This window comes from Rosa rugosa, chromosome 4, assembly GCF_958449725.1.
Source record: "Rosa rugosa chromosome 4, drRosRugo1.1, whole genome shotgun sequence".
Lineage (NCBI taxonomy): Eukaryota > Viridiplantae > Streptophyta > Magnoliopsida > Rosales > Rosaceae > Rosa > Rosa rugosa.
This window is the reverse complement of record NC_084823.1, coordinates 22,474,932-22,501,750: the sequence shown is the minus strand read 5'-3', so window position 1 is coordinate 22,501,750 and position 26,819 is coordinate 22,474,932. Positions and strand designations below refer to the sequence as shown.

At 39.6% G+C, this 26,819-nt stretch overlaps 2 protein-coding genes across 3 annotated transcripts; one reads left to right on the top strand and one right to left on the bottom strand.

Annotated features, from left to right (window-relative positions):
* The first annotated feature begins 5,427 nt into the window (after positions 1–5,427).
* Positions 5,428–10,231, top strand: LOC133707118 (uncharacterized). Of its 2 annotated transcripts, none has more exons than XM_062132653.1 (7): positions 5,428–5,756; positions 5,865–6,160; positions 6,319–6,471; positions 7,054–7,146; positions 8,644–8,702; positions 9,435–9,528; positions 9,831–10,231. In XM_062132653.1, exons 1-7 carry the CDS (start codon positions 5,468–5,470, stop codon positions 10,041–10,043), a joined length of 1,197 nt encoding a protein of 398 aa, XP_061988637.1. In that variant the 5' UTR covers positions 5,428–5,467; the 3' UTR covers positions 10,044–10,231. The 2 variants fall into 2 exon arrangements, with proteins under 2 accessions (XP_061988637.1, XP_061988638.1); XM_062132654.1 differs by having other exon boundaries at positions 8,644–8,698; positions 9,831–9,970.
* Positions 10,232–20,112: 9,881 nt separating this feature from the next.
* LOC133746079 (ABC transporter G family member STR2-like) lies at positions 20,113–23,297 on the bottom strand. The gene is made up of 3 exons (XM_062174247.1): positions 22,767–23,297; positions 21,474–22,222; positions 20,113–21,284 (listed from the first exon to the last, which is right to left on the bottom strand). Exons 1-3 carry the CDS (start codon positions 23,256–23,258, stop codon positions 20,285–20,287), a joined length of 2,241 nt encoding a protein of 746 aa, XP_062030231.1. The 5' UTR covers positions 23,259–23,297; the 3' UTR covers positions 20,113–20,284.
* Between the last annotated feature and the right edge of the window lie 3,522 nt (positions 23,298–26,819).

Here is a 26,819-nt window from a genome sequence, read left to right as displayed (position 1 = left end):
TTCTTTATGATGAATGCTTAATCACTATTTGAATTGATGCTTTATGTTTAAGTTCTTTGATTGATCACCTTAGGGCTTTACATATAGTAATTGGAAGACAAATTTGAAGCAGAGATGCAATATAATTTGATTAGCTTCTTGTGATTAAGTGTGGTAAATTACATTATTACTTGAGAAAGACTAATGGTTTGCTTGATTCCCTCGTTTTCTAAAGCGTAATGAGTCTTGCATGTTAAATTTATACCTGAGAAGGATAAACTGCATAGTTAGGATATAAGATCTTTACCCGAGAGGGAGAGCATCATACACTTAAGGAAAACTATGGTCTAGAGTACCTGAGAAGGACTTAGATACGGGAATTATCATCTAGAGAAACAAAAGAATCTATTAATTGCATTGAAACATAAATAGGATTGTTAATGGTTGATTCTGAAACCCTAAGTTTTATCATTATTTGTCTGTTTGTTTCTTTCTTTAATTTTCACATTATTTGTTTAGTCGAAAACCTTAAAACCATATCTTCTTTAGTTTGATTGTTTATGTGTTTTTGTGTTTGGATTAATTAGGTTAGGATTTAAATTGATTATCAATCCTCAGTTGGAACGACCTCGTACTTGCACACTATACTAACGACGATTCGTGTGCTTGCGAGTTTTAATTAAAATTTTACAACAACAACACGTGACCAGCGTGTTTGCGTGTCAACCAACATTATGAGATATTTAAACGTCCGCAAGTTGGTTGAATCAGTCTACAGAATCCCTACGGATTCTATGTAAGAACAGAATGAGTATTGTCATATCCTTTGCATAAGACGGTCTCAGTCCTAATTTCTCTAAGGAACAGGCTTTGTAAACGAGCGAGAGGCTTTAGAAGCAACCAATGAGGATTTTTGTTGCGCCTGAGCGTCTGAAACGCTATTTGAAGCAAGTTGGTGATTGCAGCATCACCTGGGGCGCCATCACCATGATGGACGCCATCCATGGCGTCATGGATAGGGACTGTACCAGCCCTAGGCTGGTGGTGGACGGAGGCGGTGGTGCCCTAGGCAGCAGTGTCGGTCACACTTAGTCCAGGAATCAACTTTTGATTCATGCTTCGTTTCGCTCGAGAGAAAGGATGTCAATGTGAAGTCTTTAGTAGACGGATCATCATATCATGACCAGGATGACCTATCCTGTCGTGACAAAGCCAATATGTGTCTAAATCCAAGAGATCTCCTCTCATGACTTTATTGGATTTAATAGCTCGAATAGTGACATAGAGTCCACTAGAGAGACACATAAACTTCTCTAAGATGCGCTTTTGTTCGCAACCATTAGAGATATTGCAAAGGAACTCATTTATGTTCTCTACATGCATTTCGCATGGAATCCGTTGGCTATTCATAGGTGCGATTTTCCCTATGAGCGTAGAGAGCTTTTGTGACAGTAATCAAGGTGCCATTTAGCAAGGGAAACTTGGGCTATTCCATGTCCTTGAATTAATACTGATGGCCCAGCCATCGTAGTCACAAAGTAATATGCTCAGAATCAAAATTGAGTCATAATGAAAAGAACTCGAAATTTTATTCATAAGCCAACAGAGTACATCATTGTCTCTTAACCATTAGGAGAATCTAATCCAAAATGCTAGCTAATGCAAAACAATGGTAGTCGTCTAACTTCTTTCGGTAATTCCAAAATAAATGTGACCAGGTGAGTAGAGAGATGTCAGTGGAGCAAGGCTCGCTTAAGTACCACTAATCTCAAAACCTTCCTAGACATCACACTTACTTTGGGTGAGCTTTCTTTGAAGAAAGACTAAACCATTGGCATTTACTACAAAAATATATGGCAATTGCCTATTACATCTCATGGAAAAATAAAGACTTAAACAGAATTGGTGATCTATTGATCCCAGCCAGATTTGTAGTCTTCAACCCTTCACTCAAGATCATCTTCTTGATCTTCTTGTTCCACATAGTGAGCTTCTCTTGCTTCACAATATGCTTTGTAGGCGGTGACATTTTCTTCACGAGCTCTACAAATGTGTGCCCAATGATTGGATACTCCACATCGAGAACATACATCTCTTTGCTCAGACTCCATTGATTGAGGCGCTTTGAAAGCGTCATTTAGATGGATCTTAGTGTTGGTGGCGCCACCAACATGGCCAGAGGCGTTGCCTCCCTCTCTCTTTCCACGTTGACCTCTTCGGTTCCGTGTTCGCCTATTTTAGTGGTTACCTTCCCAAGTAGAGCGATTATATGGACCAGAACGTCCAGAAGTATCCCTAAGATTAGGGTTTCGCTCTTGGTGCCCTCTCTTAGGGGCACGGCTATAATTGGATTCCGGAATATACTCTGTTTCCACGGATCTTGAATTATAGTTTTTCACAAGGATGTTGTCATGCTTTTCAGCGACATTCATAGCTCCAATGAGCTCATGAAACCTTGTGATTCGTTCTGCAGTAACATCGATTCGATAGTTCTTAGCAACCATCAATGCAGAGACGGGGAAGGTAGAGAGAGTCTTCTCAATCAACATCGCATCTGTGATCTCTTTACCACAGAATTCCATTAAAGATTTAATGCGAAGTGCTTCCGAGTTGTAGTCAAGAACTGACTTGAAATCACAGAAGCAGAGGCTATGCCATCTCACTTCTAGGTCAGGAAGCCGGGAGTCAAGGACGTTGCCAAATCTTTCTTTGAGTGAGACCCATAGCATTCTGGGGTCTTCTTCAATCATACACTCGTACTGGAGCGAATCATCCATATGACGAGTCATTAGGATGATGGCTTTCGCCTTATTTGCCTCTAAGGCTGCTCTATTTTCTTCCAAAGCTTGAGCTTGCTTAATAGTTAGCACGTCTTGACTAGGCTCGAGAATCGTATCTAGGATTCCATCGGCCTTGAGATGCTGGCGGACATCACGAACCCACCTGTGATATTCAGAGCCAGTTGTTCCCAATGGAGCAAAGTCCAATTTGTTCAGGTTACTCATCCTGAAAGAGAACAAGAAAAAGGGTTAGTTTCGGAGCTGAAAAAGCTACCACGAAAACATATAAAATTTCTGAGCGTAATCGCTTCCAAGAAATTAGGAATTTCTGAGCGTAATCGCTTCCATGAAATTCAATTCCAAGAGGTATTGGATTCGATCGAAACAATGATGTTTGTGGTCGATCATTTTATCTCAACAAACTCTAAGTTTGGAGGACTCTACAAGCTCCAAGCTTGGAGTGAGCACGAACCCCCACAGTTCGGCTTAATTTGGTCTCCCATATGATAAAGAAAGGGGGGTAGAAGAAGGGAGTTTGCAAGTCCCCGAAAAAGAAGAGAAATTGAATTAAAAAAACGGGAACATTTAGCAAAAAATACATCAAAATAGGTCGCCGGGAAATTTGACCGGAAAAAGTCGCCTGAAAAATGGATGGAAAAGTGTCCGGAAAAGTTGCCGGAAAGTTGACCTGAAACAGTCAAGTGCTGACGTGGCAGAGGGGCTGGACGATGACGTGGCAGTGGGCCCCGGATGATGACGTGGCAGTGGGGCCCCGGATGCTGACGTGCTGTTGATGATGTGGCTGTGGGGCCGGCTGCTGACGTGGCTTGAGGACCGCGGCTTGGGCCTTTGGGCTGCAGCTTCTCCTTCCTCCTTTTTTTTTTTTTTTCTTTTTCTTTTCCTTCTGCCGGACTTTCAGTTTGCCGGTTCAGCAAGTTTTTGGCAGGTTTTCACTGTTTTTGTTCCGGTTCCGGAAATCTGGGATTAAGGCTCTGCTGCTGGCAAATTTTTGTAGCAAACGGAGGTCTGGAAGGTGGTGAACCGGTGGAGTATTTGCTACGGTGGTTTGGAGCTTCCGGTGGCCGGTTCTGGACTCCTGCTGTGTTGGGCTTCAAGGTGTGAGGTGGAGGCAGAAAAGGATTCAAGGTTTTGTATTCGAATTTAGGGTTTTTGCTTCTTGAATCAGGATTTGACTATTTGTTTCAGGGTTAGGGCTTCGTGCTGATAACGTGTTTTAGGGAATCAGAAATTGGGAGAGAATTGAATCGTATTTTCATTGATAATAGGGGCCTCTTTATATAGAGGATTACAAGCATAGAGATAGAGTTATACATGGAAACATAATCGTACATTGATTGGATATCTCCTAAGATTCTCCGAGAATATCTCTAATATAAACCCTATTTCAACTAGAGCAAGTAACCTCGAATTTGGGCCAGACACATATTCTGGATTTACTTGAACAAAAATGATATTTTCATTCACTAATATGCCAAAAGCAATGTGGGTAATAGCAGCGCACAAGTACAACTGCCCCCAATTTATTACATAATATATTCCTCAACAAGGTCTTGTAGCCAAGGAGGGCCAATTTCGCGGCAAAACATACTCCCTGAGTCCCTGCCATAGTTAAAGCTGAGCGATAACGCATGAGCTATCTGATTATACTTCTTTCTACCATGTTTCCACTTAACCATTTCCAATTCTGCAATCATATGTTTGACATCCTCAATATATAACAACCCCAATCTCACTCAAATCAAAGCCATCAATATCTAGAGCCTTTAAAACGTTTAAAGCATCATCCTCGATCTCAATTTTAGTAAAGCCCAACTGTGCACGTGCAGGAAGAACACTCATCACCCTCACCCAACTCGGCTTAACCTCCGAATCTTTCTTCAACATCTCATGCATCAAACACACTCAATATCCTGCTCAGCCAGGCCATCTTTAGTATACTCTGATATCGTAGCAGTCCAAGACACAATATTCTTGCACCTCATTTGTCCAAACAATTCCTCATCAAAACAAATCTCACCCTCTCTCATGTACCCCGCAATCAACGACATTTCTTTGAACAGCTCACGTGCATTGATCAATTCAAAACATTTCACATACATGTCAATCGATCAAAGAAGTCCCAACATACATATCAGACTCCAACCCAGTTCTCAAACTCGATCAGCCCATGAAACCATTTCCCCATATAAATATTTGACAACTCTGCACAACACATTTCCACAAAAGGGATAGGGAAAATGATCACCCTTAAGGCCATAAAAATGCATCTGACCATAAACTTTGCATAGTTTTGGTAAACCAAGCATAAAGCCCGAATAATGGAATTATACAAAAGTGCAGATGGGTAATTTCCGTAATTTAGTGTATGAAAGAGATTTACAGGTGAGTAAAGATGAGCAGAGCTGGCGTACATTGCAACCATGTTGGCGCCAAGATAGGCATTGGGTTCGAGGCCAGGCAGGACCATATGGGTATTGAGCTAGCTTCAACAAGTTTGGCTAGTCAAAGACTGGAAACTTGGTGCATAGTTTAAGATGCAACATGACATAGAGCAGTCACTCCCGCCAAAGGGAGCTAGCGATGAAACAAAAGAAAGAGAGATATTTGGCACGTGAGGGGCACCTGTTAATTGATATGGCAAGGCAGTGAGTGACGCTGTTTTGACTTTTGACAACAAACCCCCAAGTATGGCAATGGCTTGCCTTCAACCTTCTTCATGGCTCTCTTCCCGACCCACTCTCTTTCCCTCCTCCTCCTCCTCCTCAAAGCCCCACCCTTCGAAGCTCTTCTTTTCTCTCAACCCACCCAATCCCAATCCCAATCCCAATCCCAATCTCAATGCCGAATCCGAAACCACGACGTCCCCAGTCGACCCGCCAAGTCCTGGGAATGCCGAATTGCCTGCTGCTGTTAAGACTGCAATGGAGAGAGCTAGAGAGTATAAGCAGAAGAAGAAAGGGACTAACAAAACTTCAGGTAATGCTCGGTGAAACTTCCATGTGCTATTGCAGGGTGTTTCTGAAGAATGAAATATGTAAATGTGAAAATGTAAGGGCTAAAATTAGGACTTGAATTGTTTCATAGGTGTTGAAGAAGCAAATGAGAAAAACAAGGGAAAATTGTCAGTGTCGAGCATGGATTTTGTGGGACTTGGGTTTGCCGATAAGAAGGAGGGTAGAGCACTGCCAGCTGGGTTGGTTCCAATCGCAGACGATTTTGCTCAGGGCAACTTGCCTGAGGTTGAGATTATTGTTGGGGACTCCAGTAATTTCGGTGCGCCCACACCCAAGCCTCAAGGACATGACCCCCCGGATGATCTTTACAAGCCAAAGGTTTCTTCATGGGGAGTCTTTCCCAGACCCAATGACATTTCAAAAACGGTAATGATATATATGGTTCAATGTTTACATTACATATTAGTGACGTGTATTTATGGAGTGAAGATGTTGAAACTGTGATACAGCTGATTTTGATGCTGTGTTTAGGGAAATGGCTTTAAAATCTACTTGATTTTACAGAGGTTTCTTTCTTTGATCAGTTTGGTGGTGGGCGAGTTATACGCCCCGGGGAAGTGCTTGAAACACAGGAAGAAATAGCTGCTAAAGAGGAACGAACAAGACAATTAGTTGCTGCTTACAAGAGTAAAATGGGCTTGAACATTGATCCCAAGCTCAGATTGGACTGTGAGAAGGTTTGCTTCGCTTAATTTTTCTTTCTTTTTTCTATTTGAATTTAAAAGCTTTTCTTCCCTGGCCTCCCTTGATTTTTATTGTCTTCTTATTGATTTGGAATCTTCATCTGTTTCGTTGAAGCTCAGACTTAAAATAATGTTATTGCATTATATGTTTCCAGGTCTATTCTAGAGGGTTCTGAGTTATCTTCCATATTTCTCAGGAATGATCAGATGCATTTTATGGTTGCTATGTACAAGTTTGTTGTGGTTGACAACTTGACATACAATCTGTTATTTAGTCATACTTGAATGTTTGGTTGAAATATTTTAGGTTCTTACAAGAGTTACCACATGTCTTCACTTATCTCGAGTGTTTAAAATTGTTGATCACAAAATACGTAAAGATTTATACCTGAGTCTTTGAAAAATGCTCCCTAAAGATATTAGACAATTTCGGAACCCAAATTTCTTGTATACTTTTAAGTTTTATAAACAATATCTTGATGTTGTGTTTGTGTTGACATTTTTGCTCATTATCATCTCCTTCTAAAGAATTCAATAGAACAATATCGTTTCCTAAAATTGATTACTTCTATGCAGACATTAAAGGATGGTGACTCATTGATGAATGTCGGAAAGCTGAAGGAAGCATTACCCTACTATGAGAAAGTTATGGATAAGTTACCATTCAAGGTAATGCTTCTTGCACATGTTTAAAAGAATATTACAAATGATATTTTGACAATGGTATAAGACTATCATACTCTCCAGTTATGCAAATAGAATAATGTACATGCCAAATAGATTTCTTTGCATAACTATTAGGAAAGCCTGTGGCACATAAAATATCAGTACATGAATGGTAGACCAGCTCCATGCAACAGGCCAACCTAGTCTACCACTGCATGAAGTCAGTACATTAACATATCGGTACCACTGTTATGGAGTCAGTCTAGCACAGTATCGAGCTGGTGTACTTCATTTACCGATGCATTGTACTGTAGGCAAACCCAACTGTTGGTGTAAACATGTGAAGACTTGATAAGATTTTAAGTGGCATGATATCTTTTATGTTATCAGTGTATACAATGGCAGAAATAACTTATAGGAGTTGTTATGTATGGGTGCTTACTAAATCTGAATTAAATGGTCTACCACGTCTTTATATTATAGAGCAGGCACAATTTTGGGTTGAAAAATTCTGAATCCAAATTCTGCCACTCACTGATAAGCAATTACTGTACAGCATACACATTTGGAATTTTTTTCCGAAAGATTCTTCAACAGGATCATATTGAGCTTTTTCCGACGCAAGTGATGAACGTTAGAAATTTTCTGCAAATTGAGCCTTTTGCAGATCAGTCACTTTCATTTGCAATTCATCACTGGCCTACTAAGTAGCTACTTTGGTTCTAATTTTCCATGGTATTCATGGTACAGATATCTATCTTGAACATCAATTTTAATGTCATAAATGCTATAGTTTGGTTCAAAACAATTCAGCTGTGTTTTGAGTCCTGATAAGTAAGTCTACTATATTTCATCATTACTGATAAGCTTGGTCCTGTGATAATTGAGCATCATGCTAGTTTCAACGTAGTTTGGGAAACTTGAAATGGTGAAATTGCAAATATTTAATATTCATGTTTATGAACAATGACTGTTTTACTTTGCATAATCCTAGTACTGGGCTGATAAATGAGTTTGTCAAAGATTACAATAATGTTTTTATTTTTATTTTTATTTTTTTTTATGATTTTGAAGGTAAAGAATATAACTGATTAAAAAGAAAATCTACAAAGTGGAAAAGACATCCATGGAGAAGAACTCCTAGATAGACCAGCAACAACACCAAAGAAAGAAGAAAGAAATACTTAGCAGTAGCAGCACAACAATATTGCAATCTAAGTAAATAGGGACAAATGAGCTATTTTAGTATTCCTAAACACTGAAGACGTTGAAACCCATACAAATGTTGACAAGGGGACTCCGTCCTTAGTCCTATAATTACCAGTCTCTAAATTTAGCTAGTACCGTGGTTAATAATCAAGATATGTATTAAGATGAGCCATGGCTTTGCATTACATCTCAGTCTTTCTCTTCAGGCATGCCATTATTCGAACCTCCAGCCGTCCTTTATGTCTTTTGTTGATTATTCTTATATTTCTACATGCAAAATTGTTTTCACAGAGTGAGCTTCATGGGGTGGCTGCTTTACAGTGGTCTATTTGTCAAGATTCCCTGAGTAGGTACATATGTTATCTTTGAGTATTTAATCGCCTGTTGTATAATGACTCTAATCATCACAAAAATTTGTTGCTTGTATTTTACACAATGTTTGACCTATTGATATTTTGATTCCTGAAAGCACAGTTAGATGTGTTTCTTTCGATTTATACAGTTTATATATAATTAAGGCACTTGTTACCAAAATGCCAAGTCTGCATCCAAATATGGAATGATGTTTGTGTCTTTGTCTCTTGCTACTATTTTGCATGCTTAAATTAATGCTCTATGAATAGGATCATGTATTAGGTCCACAGAGGTTGATACCTTAATGTTAATTGTTTTCCTATATGGGTTATGTTTATTGAACATCTCGTTTAGGTTGCATCAATATGTACCAACCAAAATTGTCATGTCAGTATTAAATCTTGAAACCTCGGTAAACATTTCTGATGCACTAAGTTGTGTTTAAGCAGGAAATTTCATTTGCCCCGATTAGGAATTATAACATCTTTGATCTAGTAAGCAAGAATGTAACTGCAGCCAAGGTTGTCAAACTGATTGCATGCATCCAAATTCCATTGCTTAATCAATCACGTGGTTTTACTAGATGTAACATAGACCATGTTTTATGATTATACCTTTGCAGGTTTTAACGTGGATCTTGAATAGGGATGAGAATTTCTTACAGTCTTGCTTTCTGTTCTGCTTTACCTAAGGATTTAAGGATTCTAAATAGTAGTGATGGTTGACAGGACAAAAGAAGCTCGAAATATGTATGAGAGGCTTCAATCCCACCCAACTGCTAGAGTAAGCAAGAAAGCGAGGCAATTTATGTTCAGCTTTCAGGTAACTAAGTGACGAAGTGCAGTACATTCTTCAATTCCTATTTAGCTTGGAAACCATTAAGAAAATGAACCATGACTTCAATTATCACTGGATGCATATCACGCACATGCATTTGGCTTGTTGGACAAGTTAGTATTTCTGATCCTAAGATCCAAATACAAATTGGAATAGTAGCATGTTTCTTATGAGGCTTCTTGCAAATGGTGTTTCACATTTCAAAATGTAATATTTTCAGCATGCATGTTTTCATACTGTTGCTTTCATTTTCATCTTAAAGTATATTGAACTTTTGCATCTGGCAGGCCATGGAAATGATGAAGTTTACAAGGAGCTCACCTTGGAGGAACACTGACTACCAGAATTTTTTTGAAGCTTTCATTGACAACAAATCTGACTACGTGCTGGAAGATGGTGAAGTCGAAGTAGGTACACTGAGTCAGATTCTCCCTTATATTTTTTTCCTTGTTTCTCCGATTTTTATAGTGTTACTCATTGCCATACAAAAGAGAATATAAAGGTGTACATAGAAATTAACCAGTAATGGGACCAAGATACCAATTATACCATTCTAATTGTATATATCCGAGACATTACTTCAATATTAGACTAATGGAGCAATGTGTATATTCAATACAGTGCAACTTCTTCTATTGTATTTAACGTAGATGTGTATAATTACATGATGAATTGCCCTTTGTTTTCATTGTCGAACAGGAGTTTTTTTTTTTTTTTTTTTTGTTGAATGGGAGTTTAGTTGAACACTAGTCACTTTTTGAAAATATTTTTGTTATTTTTGTACTTGAAAGAATCTTGAGCATCCGCTTCCCTCCTTTTCCATCTTAACCTACATCTCAATCATGATATGATCTTCTAGTAAGTTCCTTATATTTTGGACCAACAACATAATAATTTGCTTATTTCTCACTTTTTCAAATTATTGGTGTAGGCCATTATATCAAGAGAAATTCTAATTAAGGACTTTTAAATTCAACCATTAGATAATTATTTTGAGTGTTAGTCGATAATTCTAAAACTTATATATTAACGGTTGAATAGTGATGAGTTCTCATTATTTGATATTAAATTGTTGCTTCTAGGGTCGTCACCACTTCAATTCATCAATTGTATGTTCATTATGTATATTACACAAGAAAAATAACTCAGTCAAATTTTCATATTTCAAAATAAAACAATATAGAGTCAAATGATCACTAGTAAGTTATGTGTAAAATTCCATAGTATGTGTAATATTCAAATCACTAGTAAGAGTAACAGTTTGGTTTGAGTCCCAATGTGTAATTAGGATTTGCACCAAAATTCACTAGTAATAAGTTCCTTATATTTTGGACCAAAAACATAATAATTTGCTTATTTCTCACTTTTCCAAATTATTGGTGTACGTAGGCCATCATATCAAAAGAAATTCTTGTTAAGGACTTTTAAATTCAACCATTAGATAAACATTTTGACTATTTAGTTGATAACTTTAGGACTAAATTGACTACTCCAATTTTAGGTTGAAAATTATGTTGGTCCCTGATGATTTATTTATTTAATCAGTCGTAAAGGAATTAGCTGTTGATTCCACAATATATAAGATATTTAGGATATATCTTGATAATATGAAGAAATATCTATAAAATCTGATAGAAAAAACAGAAAATAGAAAAAAAAAAAAATTTGTTATTCACAAAAAAACATACATTATGGAATATGGAGGTTATGTGAGGTTGTAAAATTTTGACAACGGTTTCTAGCCAGGATATGGCCTAATAAAGAGGCACATTAACCTATTTGGCAAAAATATCTCGAAGTGAAACCTCTGAAGGCAAATTTGGGTGAAGTGAAATCATTTTAAGGCGAATCTAGGTGAGGAGAAATTCTCTCAAGACAAATCTGGTGAGAAGTAATTTTCTAAATGCAAATCTGTGTGATGAGAGATCTCCTCAAGGAAAATATGGGTGAGAAAAAATCTCCTCAAAGCGAATCTGGGTGAGGAGTATTCCCTTCGAGGGAAATCTGAGTGAGGAGTGGAATCTAGGTGAGGAGAAATCCCCTAAAAACGAGTCTGAGTGATGAGAATTCATGATGGAGAAACTTAATGGAGTAATATTTTAAAAAGTAACTCACTTTATCTTTCTCAATTATATGAGATTGGCCTCAATGATATGAAGGTTTAAGAGAAGGAGAACATACTATTGGTGGAGGATTGAACCAATTTACTTGTGAAGGTAATTTTGATCATGCCACCTAAGACGAAGACCACGGAGCTAGAACAGCTGGTCATGGTGCTCAAGAGAAGATTGTTTATGGACGGAGGATAAGAGGTTCAACTGTTGATCAAAGTACCTCATATGATACTTCTTCAATTGCCTTAAGTTTTGACTCTATCAGTTTAGGCAGAGCACAGTGGGACCTCAAATGAATCTCCAATATATTTTCCAGATATGTAAAAACTGATATTTTTAATCCATCTTATAAACACTAATCTGAAGATTCTGAATATTCTGGACCATAGAATTCCCCAAAGTTTGAATCCTCACCAGATTGCATGGATTGATGAGTGGCGCTTGTCACTCGAAAGGGAAGACCATTGGGCCTATTCCCTTCTTCATCTCCATCGGAGAGTGCAGGAGCCTCTCCTTTTTTAATGACTTCTACCTGAGCATTGACTAGATTTCGAAAGCCTGAAGTTTACAACAGACGTAGCTTATGGTGATTCAGATTTTGTGATTCAGATCTCTACGTATAGGTTGTTATCAAAGCTTCACTTGACACCGTTTCAACACGAGCCGAAAGAAGTAGACAATTGAATTCTACGATGGTCAAGATGATTACGTTTTCAATTGCGCATCCTTTTTCCTTATGCTGGTTATGCTGGTGCTTTATAAAAGCACATGTTCTTCACTAAATTCCGTCCCTTCACAAGGATGTAACTCTAGGTATTCTAAATGTGTTGTAAATGATATGGCTATTCATGCAATAGGTATTGCTTGATGCATGCCATTACTATTGATTGGCGATTGATATGCTTCTAATTAGCGATTGACACATTCGTAATTGTATGAGTGATTGATGTTTTACCTTTTGTACACAAGATGTAGCCCTATATAAGACTCCTTATAGTGAGATGAATATGACACACTCTCCATTCTCTGCGTCTAAACTCTCTCTCTCTCAAATTATTTTATGTTTGTTTTACAACACATTATTAGCACGAATAGTTCTACCATTGAGACAAGATTGAGGATCATCAACCAAAGCCCTAGCCAGAAAAAAACCTCCCTGCCGCAGCCTCCCTGCAGTCCCTACTTCCCCTGTAGCATCGTCGCACGCCTGCTGCCCCTACAGCACAGCAGCACGCCAGTTCCTGTGCAGATCAGCCTGTTTGCACGCCCCGAAACCTCTTGATCGGGACCTCAGATCAAAATCTTTCCTTCATCAAAATTGTTCGTCTCTGCCTCTTCTATCTGACCTCCAAATTTCAGCCCTAATGGAGTTGTTTTGAGACCAGTACACCATTCGAAGTGGGAGCTGTTCAGAAGAGGCGAATAGCTCTTGGATTGGCTGAGAAGACAACCTTCTCAGTTCTGCACACATAAGCTGAAGATTCATCCGTTCTTCATCAAGTAATGTTTTCCAAAATCTAATTTCATATTCATGCTTATTGAGCCTAATGATTGAATATGAACAATCACCATGATGCATGAACCCTAATATTTGGTATATACATATTTATATATATTCGTTTATGTGTCTTGGTTTATTTGGCTTGGATTGTTTGGTTGGAAAAGAAAAAAAAAGGTTAGGATTCTTGGATTTGAAGCATTTGGTCCAGTAGTACCATATAGTGCATACCAATTAAAAAAAAACAAGCAAAAAGAAAAGGGATTCTGCTACTCCTCGGATTCGAACCCAGCCACAGCATGCATTAGCCTAGCACATTGTCCACTATGCCACTATGGCTAGCTAGAATTTATCAACACCATTTAATATTAATACTGCCAGAAGCAAATTCAACTCCATATAATTGGTGATTGATCAATTGATTCAACCCGTGATTTGATTTTGATTGATTTTATCCAAAGCAATTACCATAGTAATTTATGCTCATTACCACAATCACTTCATTATCACATTGTGACAATTCTGAATTATTGCGTGAATTATGATAGAAGAATTATGGGCTAAATTATTACGCGATTATTACATTAACATTATGCCAGAAGCATTTGCCCAAATTTATTACCTATACGAAATGCCAGAAGCATTAATGGGATTTGAACCCATTTCCTTAGGTATATAACCGCTGCATTAATTTATTTATGTTACGATTTAAAAACATATATTGAATTTGGTTATTTTATAATCATGAATATTAATAGAGGCTGAGTCAGAAGCTCAAATCAAGCCCAAAGTCATAGCAACAAATTCGAGCCAGAAGCTCAGGCCCAAGTTGCAAGGCCAGAATAGAAGCTCACTAAATGTTACCATGACAAAAGTTATGAATCTTCTCAAACTAAGCTCATCCAGTTGGATGCGATGTCTAGGAAAGGTTCAGATGAGGCCGTGTACTTAAGCGAGCCTCGCTCCACCTAAACCTCATCTTTCCTTACCTGGTCGTATTCAATTGGAGTTACCGAAAGGGTTGAGTAATAACTTTTCATTCCTTGGCAGACCAGTTTGAGCCCAGCAGGCCCACTCTCCCTCAGCAGGACCTAGCAGCCCAGCAGGTCTCACACACCATTTGAATTATGCATGAAAGGTCGGGTCACAAGCCCGCAGACTAAACCCGATAGGCTTCACTATCAAGCCCACTCCTTCTTTGGTCCAGCAGAATCAAAATAAAAGGAAAAATAATTTCATATTGTAAATACATTCACCATATCTAATATGTGTAATTAATTGCCAGAAGCATTTATTCACATAATTGTGTGATAATTAATCTGTTATATTACAAGCATGCAATTAATATCTCAATTGATTTGTGATTTTTATTTATCCAAATTTGTGAGATTATTTCAATTTGCTCAATTCAATATTATTGCTAAATTTTCGCACTAGAATATATGTGTAGAAAATGCAGGTACCTAATGAACTAGAAGTTCTAAAAGTTCTAAATGAACCAGTAGTTCATACATATATCGAACTTGTAGTTTCGATAATGACGTTTAAGAAACTTGAAGTTTTCTTCATAAATTCACCACACACGATAAAACCAGTAGATTTTACATGTCTAATCCGATTTTTCATACCATGTTATAGAACCTGAAGTTCTCATTACTTGCTTATGGATGATATTACCCAAAGCACTAATATTATTTGTTCCTTTCCTGTAAGAAATGTCAAATCTCAACATGTTTGACTTTGTTACTTTGGAGGTTTCCAGAAGAAACTATCTAAAGTGAACTCAAGATGTGAAAATTCATCTGATTGCAAAGAAGATGAGATCAACAATCAATGCTAACAATGTCGTCATTGAGGCTTTTAATATGAGTGCCATAATTTTCAAAGGAAACATATGGAGAAAACACTCCAAGTTGAGTATCTGATGAAGAGGATACACAGACTCTTTGGGTCGCTCTAGAAGAGCACTTTCACCATCAAATGACCATTTTCTTGCTTGAAGCAAGACATGATTGGCAGAACGAAATTAGCCCATATGACCGTCTGCCACTTGGCCAAAGCCCAAGAGGCCATATAATCAGGCTCCACGTGGCCAAGGCCCACGTGGTAGGAACCATGATGCCATAACTCAGCAAGCCCGAGTTGAAAGGAACACTGGTCCGGCCCGCTGCCACCAGAATCAGCATGATCTTTGTTATCAATGTGGAGGAATTGACTGCTAGTCCCGCACCTGTTGTGCGATAGCCTAAGCAGTAGATGAGTATTACGCCGGTCGCGGAACTCGAAATACCAACTTTATTAAAGGGTCATTTTCTATTGATTCCACACTAGAGATCATGGATTTTCAGGCAGTTACTGAACATACCGAGGATTAGAACTCGAAGATATGGGTATAATTGGCCCCTTGTGCCATATCTATTTCATCTTAATGAATGAAACATCTTCGGATTTTGGTGATTTATGTTTTCAATTATTTTGGATTATAGAAATGTGGTTATGTTCGAATATATTTAATTCAATAAACTTATTCATACATGTGATCCATTGAATTAAATAAATGAATAGGCATATTTTGTGGGGAAGTTTGTTGTCTGGTTAAAAGTGCTATTACGCACACCATACTCCCAGATCGGAGATATTTTTCAAACCTATTGTCTATTCATACCTCTGTGACAACCGTATTAGGTCAATCCAACCTGATAGAGGGTTATGGCAAAACCCACTATATGTTGTCCAATGGTACTGAACCTACCATTAATGAGGCCTTATAATCTCCACGTTCCAGAAGAACGTTATTGAGTATTAAGGATATTCGAACTAACGGTTATCACGCTGAAACCACTGAGAAAAATGAGTGTAATATCTTTGCATAACCTCCAAAGTGTGTGGCCAGAAGCGTACATTGGAGAAATTGGAATCTGTTAGCTAGAAGCTAACTAATTCAAGCAACTACTTGCTATGGCATGACCGTTTGGGACACCCAGGTCAAAGTATGATGCACCGTATCCTCAATTCATCGCAGGTGCATCCCCTTCTGAATAAGGGTCTTGTATATAATGACACGCTATGCCATACTAGACCATCATATGCAAAGACTAGTACATACACCACCATTTTTCTGCACAGAATGCAAGGGAAATTTGTGGACATATATATCCAACCACCATGTGGACCAGTTAAATATTAATGGTTTTGGTTGATGTATCGACAAAGTGATCACATGTTACACTATTGTCCACAAGAAAACGCTGCTTTTGCTAAACTCTCACCCAGATCATGAAATTGAGGGTTCACCACTCGGATTATCTCATAAAGTCTATAAGACTTGATAATACCGGAGAGTTTACATCGAAGTCTTTCGATGATTATTGCATATCCCTTGGGATTGATGCGGAACATATAGTTCCCTATGTTCACACCCAAGATGGTCTCGCAAATAGAATCTTGGTAATGCGCACCAAACTTCTAGTTTTTGCGTGGGGCTATGCAATCTTGCATGCAGCTATATTGGTCCCGTTGAGGCCCACTGCTACCAACCTTACTCCGCGTTACAGCTGGTGACTGGGTACGAACCTGATGTTTCGCACTTACACGCATTTGAGGATGCAGTCCGCGTGCCAATTGTGCCGTCACAACGTACAAAATTGGGTCCTCAACAAAGGATGATGTATGTCGATTATGAATCCCATCCATTATGTGCTCTTTAGAGCCCTTGACAGGCGATATCTTTACCGCTAGATTTGCGGATTGTCACTTTGATGAGACAGTCTTCCCGCCGTTAGGGGGAGATAAGAACGTCACCGTTCCTGATGAACGGCGTGAATTAACATGGAATGTCCCCACAATGTCTCATCTTGATCCCCAAACCGCATGAAAATACTGACGTGCGGACAATTCTAGATCTATAGAGACACTTTCTCTGATCTAGCTAAAGTGACGAGATCACATATACCTGCTGCAAATGTGCCTGCAAGGATAGATATCCCTGTAGGACGCGTCGCCCCAGATGGACGAGGTACGACCATGGCGGCTAACCAGTCACATGTCCCTGCCCAGAAGCGAGGTAGACCACTAGGTTCGAAGGATTCTTATCCCCGGAAGAGGGTAAAACTGGCACCAACGAATCCACTAGACATCGCAATCTCAACTGATCCATCTCACGAGACAATTCCGGATTATGGGTCCGTCCTAGAAGAGACGACGTTGGGGGACGCTCCAACGTCTGAACCCACTCCCGAGAATAGAGAAATCTCGGTAAACTATGCATGCTTAAGTGAGATCTGGAATCGGAATGAGATTATCATCGATGATATATTTGTATTCGCAGTAGCTACCGAAATTATAAAGAGCGATGACATCGAACCTCGCTCCGTTGATGAATGTCAACGTAGAGACGACTGGCCAAAATGGAAAGAAGCAATCTAGGTCGAATTAGATTCCTTGACAAAGAGAAAGGTGTTTGGGCCTGTCGTTCCCACACCTCCCCATGTTAAACCTGTAGGATTTAAATGGGTATTTGTAAGGAAGCATAATGAGAAAAACGAGATTGTGATACACAAGGCTCGTCTAGTGGCGCAAGAATTTTCTCAACTCCCTGTGATTGTTTACGAGGAGGCGTATTCTCCCGTAATGGACGTCATAACGTTCCGCTACCTTATCAGTTTGGTAGTTTCCTAAAAACTGAATATGCAGCTTATGAATGTGTTCATAACTTATCTCTATGGGGATCACGATACAGAGATATACATGAAAGTTCCTGAATGACTTAATATACCCGATGCAAATAGTTCTAGACCACGGAACACGCTCTTCATTAGTTTTGAGGCGTTCACTTTATGGATTGAAACAATCCAGACGGAGGTGGTATAACCGTCTAAGTGAATATTTAATCGGGATGGGATATGTGAATAATAAACTATGCCCATGCGTGTTTATTAAGGAAGCAAGTTCCTAGTTTGGAATTGTGGCGGTCTATGTCAATGACATAAATTTGACTGATACTCCTGAAGAGATCAAGGAAACCGCAAAACACCTGAAGTCAGAATTTGAGATGAAAGGCCTTGGGAAACAAATTATTGTCTCGACCTGAAGTCTGAGGACAGTGCAGATGAAATTTTGGTCCATCAACCAAATTACATCTAGAAGATGTTAAGATGCTTTAATGAGGATAAAAGCAAGCACACCCATGGTCGTCTGAAGTCTAGAAAGAACCGTATCGTCTTGCAGATGATAACGAAGAGATATTGGTGCCAGAAGTCTCATATCTAAGTGCAATAGGCGCATTATTGTACTTGGCTCAATGCCCTAGATAGGACATCTCATTTGAAGTGAACTTGTTAGCTAGATATAGCTCTGCGCCAACACGCCGCCACTGGAATGGCATAAAAGACATTTTTTCGCTACCTTAGAGGTACGGCGGATATGGGCTTATCCTATCCCTACGCATCAAGGAATGGATCACCCCCTTGATCCTCAGAATGATGCTTGCCTTGTTGGATATGCTGATATAGACTATTTATCAGACCCGCACAAGGCACGTTCCCAAACTGGTTATGTCTTTACCATTGGGAATACTGCAATTTCTTGGAGGTCTACGAAATAAACACTTGTTGCTACCTCTTCGAATCATGCTGAGATACTAGCTCTTCAAGAAGCAGTATGTGAATGTACATGGCTAAGAGCCGTTACAAAGTATGTTCGAAGCACGTGTGGACTGCATTCCACCACTGATGAACCAACCATTATCTACGAGGATAATGCTGCTTACATAGAGCAGATAAAGATGAGTTTCATCAAAGGAGACAACACCAAACATATTGCACCGAAGTTCTTCTTCAATCAGCAACAAGAAGCATCAGAAGATTGAAGTTAAGCAGACTCGATCTGAAGACAATCGTTCAGACCTCTTCACCAAGTCAGTACCAAAGTCTACATTCCAGAAGCATGTCCAAGGTATTGGTCTACATAAACTATCTGAATTACCTGAAATGTAATTTTCAGGGGGAGTCGAAATCAGGGGGAGTATCCTGAAGCATACCCACTTGACCATCGTGTACTCTTTTCGTCCTTCGTCCAGGGTTATTTTTGTCCCACTGGGTTTTGTTACCTGGCAAGGTTTTGACGAGGCACATCTTTGGCATGGTCACCCCACTTACTGCATCCGGAAGATGCTTTGATTTGACATATATGCATTTGCTCATCTTTTCCCTTCGACCACGGGTTTCTCCCACTGGGTTTACCGGGCAAGGTTTTGGTGTAGCAACTCTAATGCATACCTCTCGTAGACATACTATCTACTTACGATGCTGATAAGAAGACTTCACCTATCTCTGTTGTGATACGACTACTCCACATTCACGCGCGTTGTGCTCTTTTTCTCCTTCGACCAAGGTTGTTTTTCTCCCACAGGGTTTTTATTACTTGGCAAGGTTTTTGACGAGGCAACTTAGAAGCGCATAGCAGAACCAACACTATTGACATAGAATATCCAAGGGGGAGTGTTGTAAATGATATGGCTATTCATGCAATAGGTATTGCTTGATGCATGCCATTACTATTGATTGGCGATTGATATGCTTCTAATTAGCGATTGACACATTCGTAATTGTATGAGTGATTGATGTTTTACCTTTTGTACACAAGATGTAGCCCTATATAAGACTCCTTATAGTGAGATGAATATGACACACTCTCCATTCTCTGCGTCTAAACTCTCTCTCTCTCAAATTATTTTATGTTTGTTTTACAACAAAATGTTATTTATTTATTTTATAGTAAGATTTCGCATTTTGTTCGTGATAAGCGGAAGAAATGCCGGCAAACTTCAATTATACCTATGAAATTTTGGAGACATTGTAAACCAACAACTTGTTTGAGAGTTTCATATTGAACTAGTACATGTATCGTGTATGAATTCCTATCCCTCATCAATTATGTTCCCAAGCAATAATATGAACATAATTGAAATTGTAAAGTAAATTGAAGCAGTACGTACAAATTAATACTTCAATGATAAAATTACACCAAAGTTTTGGAAAAAAAAAAGGAAAAAGGAAAAAGGAAAAAGAAAGGAAAAATAAAGAAGCAAATCCATTAACATCACTCTTTGCATTCTCCGGCCTGTAATTTTCTATGTCCTCTGGTTCTTGGAGAAGAATCGAATGACCAGATAAAACAAGATCCTATACAGGACAGTCCAACCCAACATTATGTAAATCTTCTCCCACTTCTTGGCCGAAGACAGGGTCTCGCCTCCTCCATAGTTTATATGAAGACTGTCCAAAATTTGAAAACCAGTAATGTTGGTACCATTTGGATTTTGTCCGAAAGGAAGATGGGTCTGATATTGATTCATTATCAAACCTTCATATGGGTATGTCATGGTGGAGACGTAGTTCATCCACTTCCAATATTTAGGAATGTCATTACTGTTCAAGAAGTATCCACAGAACAAGAAGAAGAGAGCAGTGAAAGCAATGACCGCGGCGTAACCCAAGATGTAGTTGGGCACAACTGAGCTCACAAACACCACAAACGAGTTTGTAGAGAGCAGAGAGACATAGAGGACGACCAAGAAGTAGAGGAAGGGTCCGCGGAGCTTTAGGGCAAACCAGACAATACCTGCGTAAACTGCAGCTTGGAGCGCAAGAAAAGGTAGGTAAGTGATTAGGCCAGCTATGGTGTAAGAGGAGGCTCGGTAGGCATTGTGAGCGGTCTCACGAACAAAGATGAAGCGCTCTTGGATGAAGGCGGGGACAGCATCGTTGGATGAGAAGAAGAAGAGGCAGACGGTGAAGATGAAGAAACTGAGGCGGTTGGTGATGCCTTGAGCGTTCTCGGGCGGGTTCTTGAACATGGTGGCCATTAAGAAGCCCATGAATGTAAGGACTACGAGCCTTGAGAGGAAGAGCTCGGGTGTTCTGCGAATGTTTATGAAGTTGCGGCGCATAAGGATCCATGTCTCAGGGAAGAAGGAGTTGGCAAATTTGGGTACCAGGTTGTGGTGGGAAGAGGCATTTGGATCATAATCAGGGGTCAGATAGTCGTTTTCATTTACTGTGTAGTCACTGCTGTGTGGTGTTGGTGTGTTCTGAATGATCTCACTTGAATAATTGTAACCAGGGGATGCACTGCAAAGATACACCATAAGATTCATCAATATACATATTACTTCCTTACTGACGTACTGAAATTTGGAAAGCTTTTTTTTTTTATATATAGAATACATTTCGTCGGCAATTACGTCCAATCAAGAACATAAACATGATTTCACACACGACGTTGGAACTTCAGCAAGTACTAGTTTAGAGATGACTTACCTCATGGGGCTTTGCATCTTGAGATCTTTAGGTTTCCTTAAAGGAGTAAACCTGTGAAGTGTGTCCATGACTCCACTATTCCCAGCAGTCCATGACCTCGAAGTGTTATAAGGGTTCTTGGTGCTATAAGGGCTCCTCAAACTATGATCAAAATCATTGATCACATGTGTACTAGTCTGCAAAGGAAGCCGCTTTCCATTCTTCTCGAGGCCTAAATCATTCCCACGGCCACCGCGTCGTGGAGGAGTTGGGGTGGGGAGAATGGTTGAAATCGACACGTCTCCCTCAATCAACCTAGGGGGTTTCACACCTGTACGTGCAAACTCAGCGAGTGCCTCGACTCCATGTTCGGATTGATCATATTCCTGAATAACATCAATGAGGTACTCAATTGGACTCTCTTCTTTGTGGACTTTCCGTCCCATTCGACCGAGATGAAGAGACACGTCTTTCGGTGACCCTTGATACATGAGCTGGCCACGAGCTAGGATAAGCATATGGTCTAGAAGCAATTGGATTCTTGACGAGGGCTGGTGAATGGTGAGGATCACAGTGCTTCCAGAGCGTGCAATGTGGTGGACCTTTTCGATAACACTGTGAGCACTAGTGGAGTCTAGGCCTGATGTTGGCTCGTCGAGGAAGAGGAGGGCAGGTCCGTGAATGATGTCAACACCAATAGAGACTCGGCGACGCTCTCCTCCGGACACTCCTCGACTGCCCTCATCACCTATGTAAGTGTTCCGAGCTGACTGCAAAATATAACAATGAAAAGTAATCTTCCAAAGTTAATTTGCTAGTTTAAATTAGGGACCTTCCGTAATAATTATTGTATGATCCCATTGTATTCTCACAACATATAAGTGATAATGGTTCTCAAAAATAAGAAAAGAGATCACATATGATAAGCTCAATCAATAATCTTTCTACTTTTCCTACACCAACCCTGATTGATGTATTCATTTGTACCCTTAATTAATCTACCAATTCATATGACAAAAAAAAAAAAAAAAAATGTACGTACGTAAATGTTTTTGTTTTTGTTATCAACAGTTTATATGATCCAATTATCAATTTTACTTACTAATGACACAATATGTATACTATACATATATACATGTACATAAAACTTTTTCTTTCCAAATTACATATCAAAAAGTTTAAATAATTAGGCCGTCAATTTAAAACTTGTAATCAAACATATTCTTGTTTAGTTAAGCATATAATCTTAATGAATTCTTATAGCTAGTAGTTAGATAACTTACAATAAAGCATTTGCCGGAATAGATCACTTACCGATAAGCCGAGCTGTTGAATCAACTTTTCAACACGCTGTTTCTTCTCAGTAGTTGTGACCGGCCCCAACCTAAAATCAGCAGCGAACATCAAAGTCTCATAGACTGTAAGGGTTGGGAAAAGCCTATCATCCTGCATAATATAAGCTGAAGTCCTCTTAATTATGCTAGGACTCATTTCCTTCCCGTCCAAGGACACTCTCCCTTTAAGACTTCCACTCGCTATTCTACCGGCAACTCCATCCAAGAACGTTGACTTTCCGGCCCCACTGGGACCCATCACAGCCGTGATGCAACCCTTGGGTGCAAAACCTGTGATCTTGTGGAGCAAGTCCACATCTTGCTTCAGCCATTTCCCGTCAAGCTTGGTCTTCTTTGTCACCGTGTATGTGAGGCTTGAAAACTCGAGCCCGCCAGTGAAGTTTGCGGGCTTCTGGCGCCCTATATCGATCACTGTCTCGCGCCGAGGATGGTCATTGGGACGATGAGCCATATGTTGATCAGGAGACTATTCCCTCTCACTTATTTTTCTTGTTCGGGGTTTCCCAATTTTTTGGGGTGAAGAAATGAAATGGGAATTAAAAAGGATCTGCATAGCTGTTTGTCGAATATTGAGGAGGCAGTTCCAAAGTTACAAAAAGAGTGTCGTCTTTGAAAAATCCATTTTTAGTCGTTTCATACTTGCAATGAAAAGATCGATGAAAATGCTTTCTTGTTTTCCATCGTTTGGTTTTGACACTAGTGCCTGTAATTTAGTGCTGGAATTGCCTGGCTAATTCAACCTCATTCCTATGGATAATCTACACTTGTTTGCTAAGCACGCAAAAGCTAATATATTGTTGCATGTGTTGATATTGATATGAGCAGCCGTACTGACTCTTTTGTGTTCATATGCATGCTTAGCTAGCTTGATCAATTCTTGTTGTGTTAATTAAGATATAGACATGTTTTGTTAAGGGTAACTATGAGGTGATCGATTAACACATATATTAGTATATTTGTTGTTGTTCGTGAGAAAATATAGAAGACGTCCTTCTCATCATGAATGTATTTACGTAAGATTCCTTCGAATGTACCTAAAGTACATTTACATGCCGGCCTTGTGCTCTTGACCTTTCTTTAAACAAGTATATTTAGGAGTAGGTGATGCATTTGTCAGTTTTAGTTTACTACGGATAATCATGCTGAAAGGGCTTCAGTTTGGAACTAGGGTCGTGGTATTCCAAGTCCGTTTAGGTTTTTAAATGATACCTACGATTTTCGTATGTAGGGTTTACTTTAAGACTATACAAGATACCGGAATGGGAGAAATTTTTCCATCCTAAACCCTAAAGTGTCAAACCACGTGTCAGAAGGTAGTATAGAAAAATTTCGCAGTATAGAGAATCTACTTGGCTTCTTTATTGGCTACCCATGGCTCTAGCTCGAGATGACTTATTCAACTTGGTGCCTTCTTTATTTTTTTCTTTCCTGAACAATATTGAAGTGGGTGCGACTATTGTAAAAAAAAAAATAGTAATAAAATTCGGGTGAAGAAAATGAGCATTAATGTTACCCAATAAGAAATTAAATAGTCTTTGTATTTAATTAATTAGTTATTGTTCAAGTAAATTCAGAATATGTGTTTGACCCAAATTGTAAGTTACTTGTGTAAGTTGTAATAGGGTTTATGTTAGAGATATTCTCGGAGATATTTGTAGATATCCAATCATTGTACGATTATGTTTCCATGTACAATTCTGATTCTATGCTTGTTATCCTCTATATAAAGAGACCCCTATTATCAATGAAAACACAACAATTTCTCTCCCAATTTCGTTTTCCTTAAACACGTTATCAGCACGAAGCCCTAACCCTGAAACAAATAGCCAAACCCTGATTCAAGAAGCTAAAACCCTAAATCTGAATACAAAACCTTGAAACCTTTTTTGCCTCCGCCACACACCTTGAATCCCTGTACCCTAGGAATCCAGAACCGGCGGCAGAACCACCAAAACCGGCTGGAAACCTACCGAACTCGCCACCGGAAGCTCCAAACTGCCCGCAGTAGAGCCTCGATCTCACGATTCCAGAACCTGTCAAATCGTTCCAAGAACCGGTCTAAAACTTGCCGAACAAGTTGCATGAGCGACTGGTCCGCAGGTAGAAAACTGGGCAGAAACATTTTTAGGGTAATTCCGACCACCACCGATTAATTCCGGCCACCACCGACCAGTTCCTACCGCCTCCGGCCAACGACAACCACTGCCGACCATCCCAATTTTCCGACGACCCTCCGACAACTTTCCGGTGATTTTTCCAGCAATTTTAGAGGTATGTTTTAAAAGTTCCGTTTTTGAAGTTTTTATTCTTTTTCCCTTCCTTTTCTCGGGGACTTGCAACCTCCCTTCTTCTACCCCCCTTTTTTCTTCATATGGGAAACCAAAAGCCGAACTGTGGGGGCTCGTGCTCACTCCAAGCTTGGAGCTTGTAGAGTCCTCCAAATTTAGAGTTTGTTGAGAAGTTATGATCGACCACAAACACATCATTGTTTCGATCTAATCCAATACCTCTTGGAATCTTATTTCTTGGGAGCGACTACACTCAGAAATTTTATTGTTTTCGTGGTAGCCTTTTTCGCTCCAAAACTAACCATTTTTCTTGTTCTCTTTCAGGATGAGTAACCTGAACAAACTAGAGTTCGCTCCATTGGGAACAACTGGCTCTGGATATCACAAGTGGGTTCGTGATGTCCGCTAGCATCTCAAGGCCCAAGGAATCCTGGATACTATTCTTGCGCCTAGCCAGGACGTGCTAACTGTTGAGCAAGCTCAAGCTTTGGAAGCAAATAGAGCAGCCTTAAAGGCAAATCAGGCGAAAGCCATCATCCTAATGACTCGTCATATGGATGATTCTCTCCAGTACGAGTATATGAATGAAGAAGACCCTAGAAAGCTGTGGGTCTAACTCGAAGAAAGATTTGGCAATGTCCGTGACTCCCTACTTCCTGGCCTAGAAGTGAGATGACATAGCCTCCACTTTTATGATTTCAAGTTAGTTCTTGACTACAACTCGGAAGCACTTCGCATTAAATCCTTGATGGAATTTTGTGGAAAATATATCATAGATGCGATGTTGATTGAGAGGACTCTTTCTACCTTCCTCATCTCTGTTTTGATGGTTGCTAAGAACTATCGAATCGATGTTATTGCAGGATGGATCACAAGGTTTCATGAGCTCATTGGAGCTATGAATTTTGCTAAAAAGCATGACAACATCCTTGTGAAGAACTATAATTTGAGGCCTGTGGGAACAGAACATATTCCGGAGTCCAATTATAGTTAGGGCTGGGCACGAGCCGGGACAGGCCCAAATTGTGGTAATCCCGATACAGGGCCCGAAATTGAAGTTCGGAACGAGCCTGTACGGTTTAGCACATTTTGAGAATTGATCCCGACAAGCCCGAACCCGATCAGTAACGGGCTGGGACTGGGCCCAATCCGGGATAGAACCGGAAAAAAAATAAAAATAAAGATCTCTCTATTTGCTCAGATGCACTTTGTTGATCTTCGTTTTCTTCAATGAAATATAATTCAAAGGAAATAAAGAGATCAACATGTAGATTAGATCACTAATATACAAACTCTCAATCTTCGAAGCCCCAGAATCTCTCCCTCTCTCTCTCTCTCTCTTTGAAACACTGTCATTTCAGCCAGGGCGGAGTGCAGCAAGGTTGCGCCGACGCCGCTGCTGAAGGATGAGCTGGACATAGTGATCCTGACAATCCAAAACCTCGACGGGATTGACTTATAATGGACCGGGGAGGCCGGACATGCGATATGGTAGATCTGGTCGACTTCGAGAAGGTGAGGAAGACAAAAGAAAGAAGAGAGAGTTCGGATCTACACCTATCAAAGAGATTAGGAAGTTAAATCATAAAACCAGAGATGATGGCAGCAATTTCTTCCAAATCGAGAGCTAAATAACATGCATGGGAGATGAGAGATAGAGATCATGGTGCAAAATTATGGAGATAGAGATCATGGTGCAAGATTCATGGCCGTGAGAGACGGGT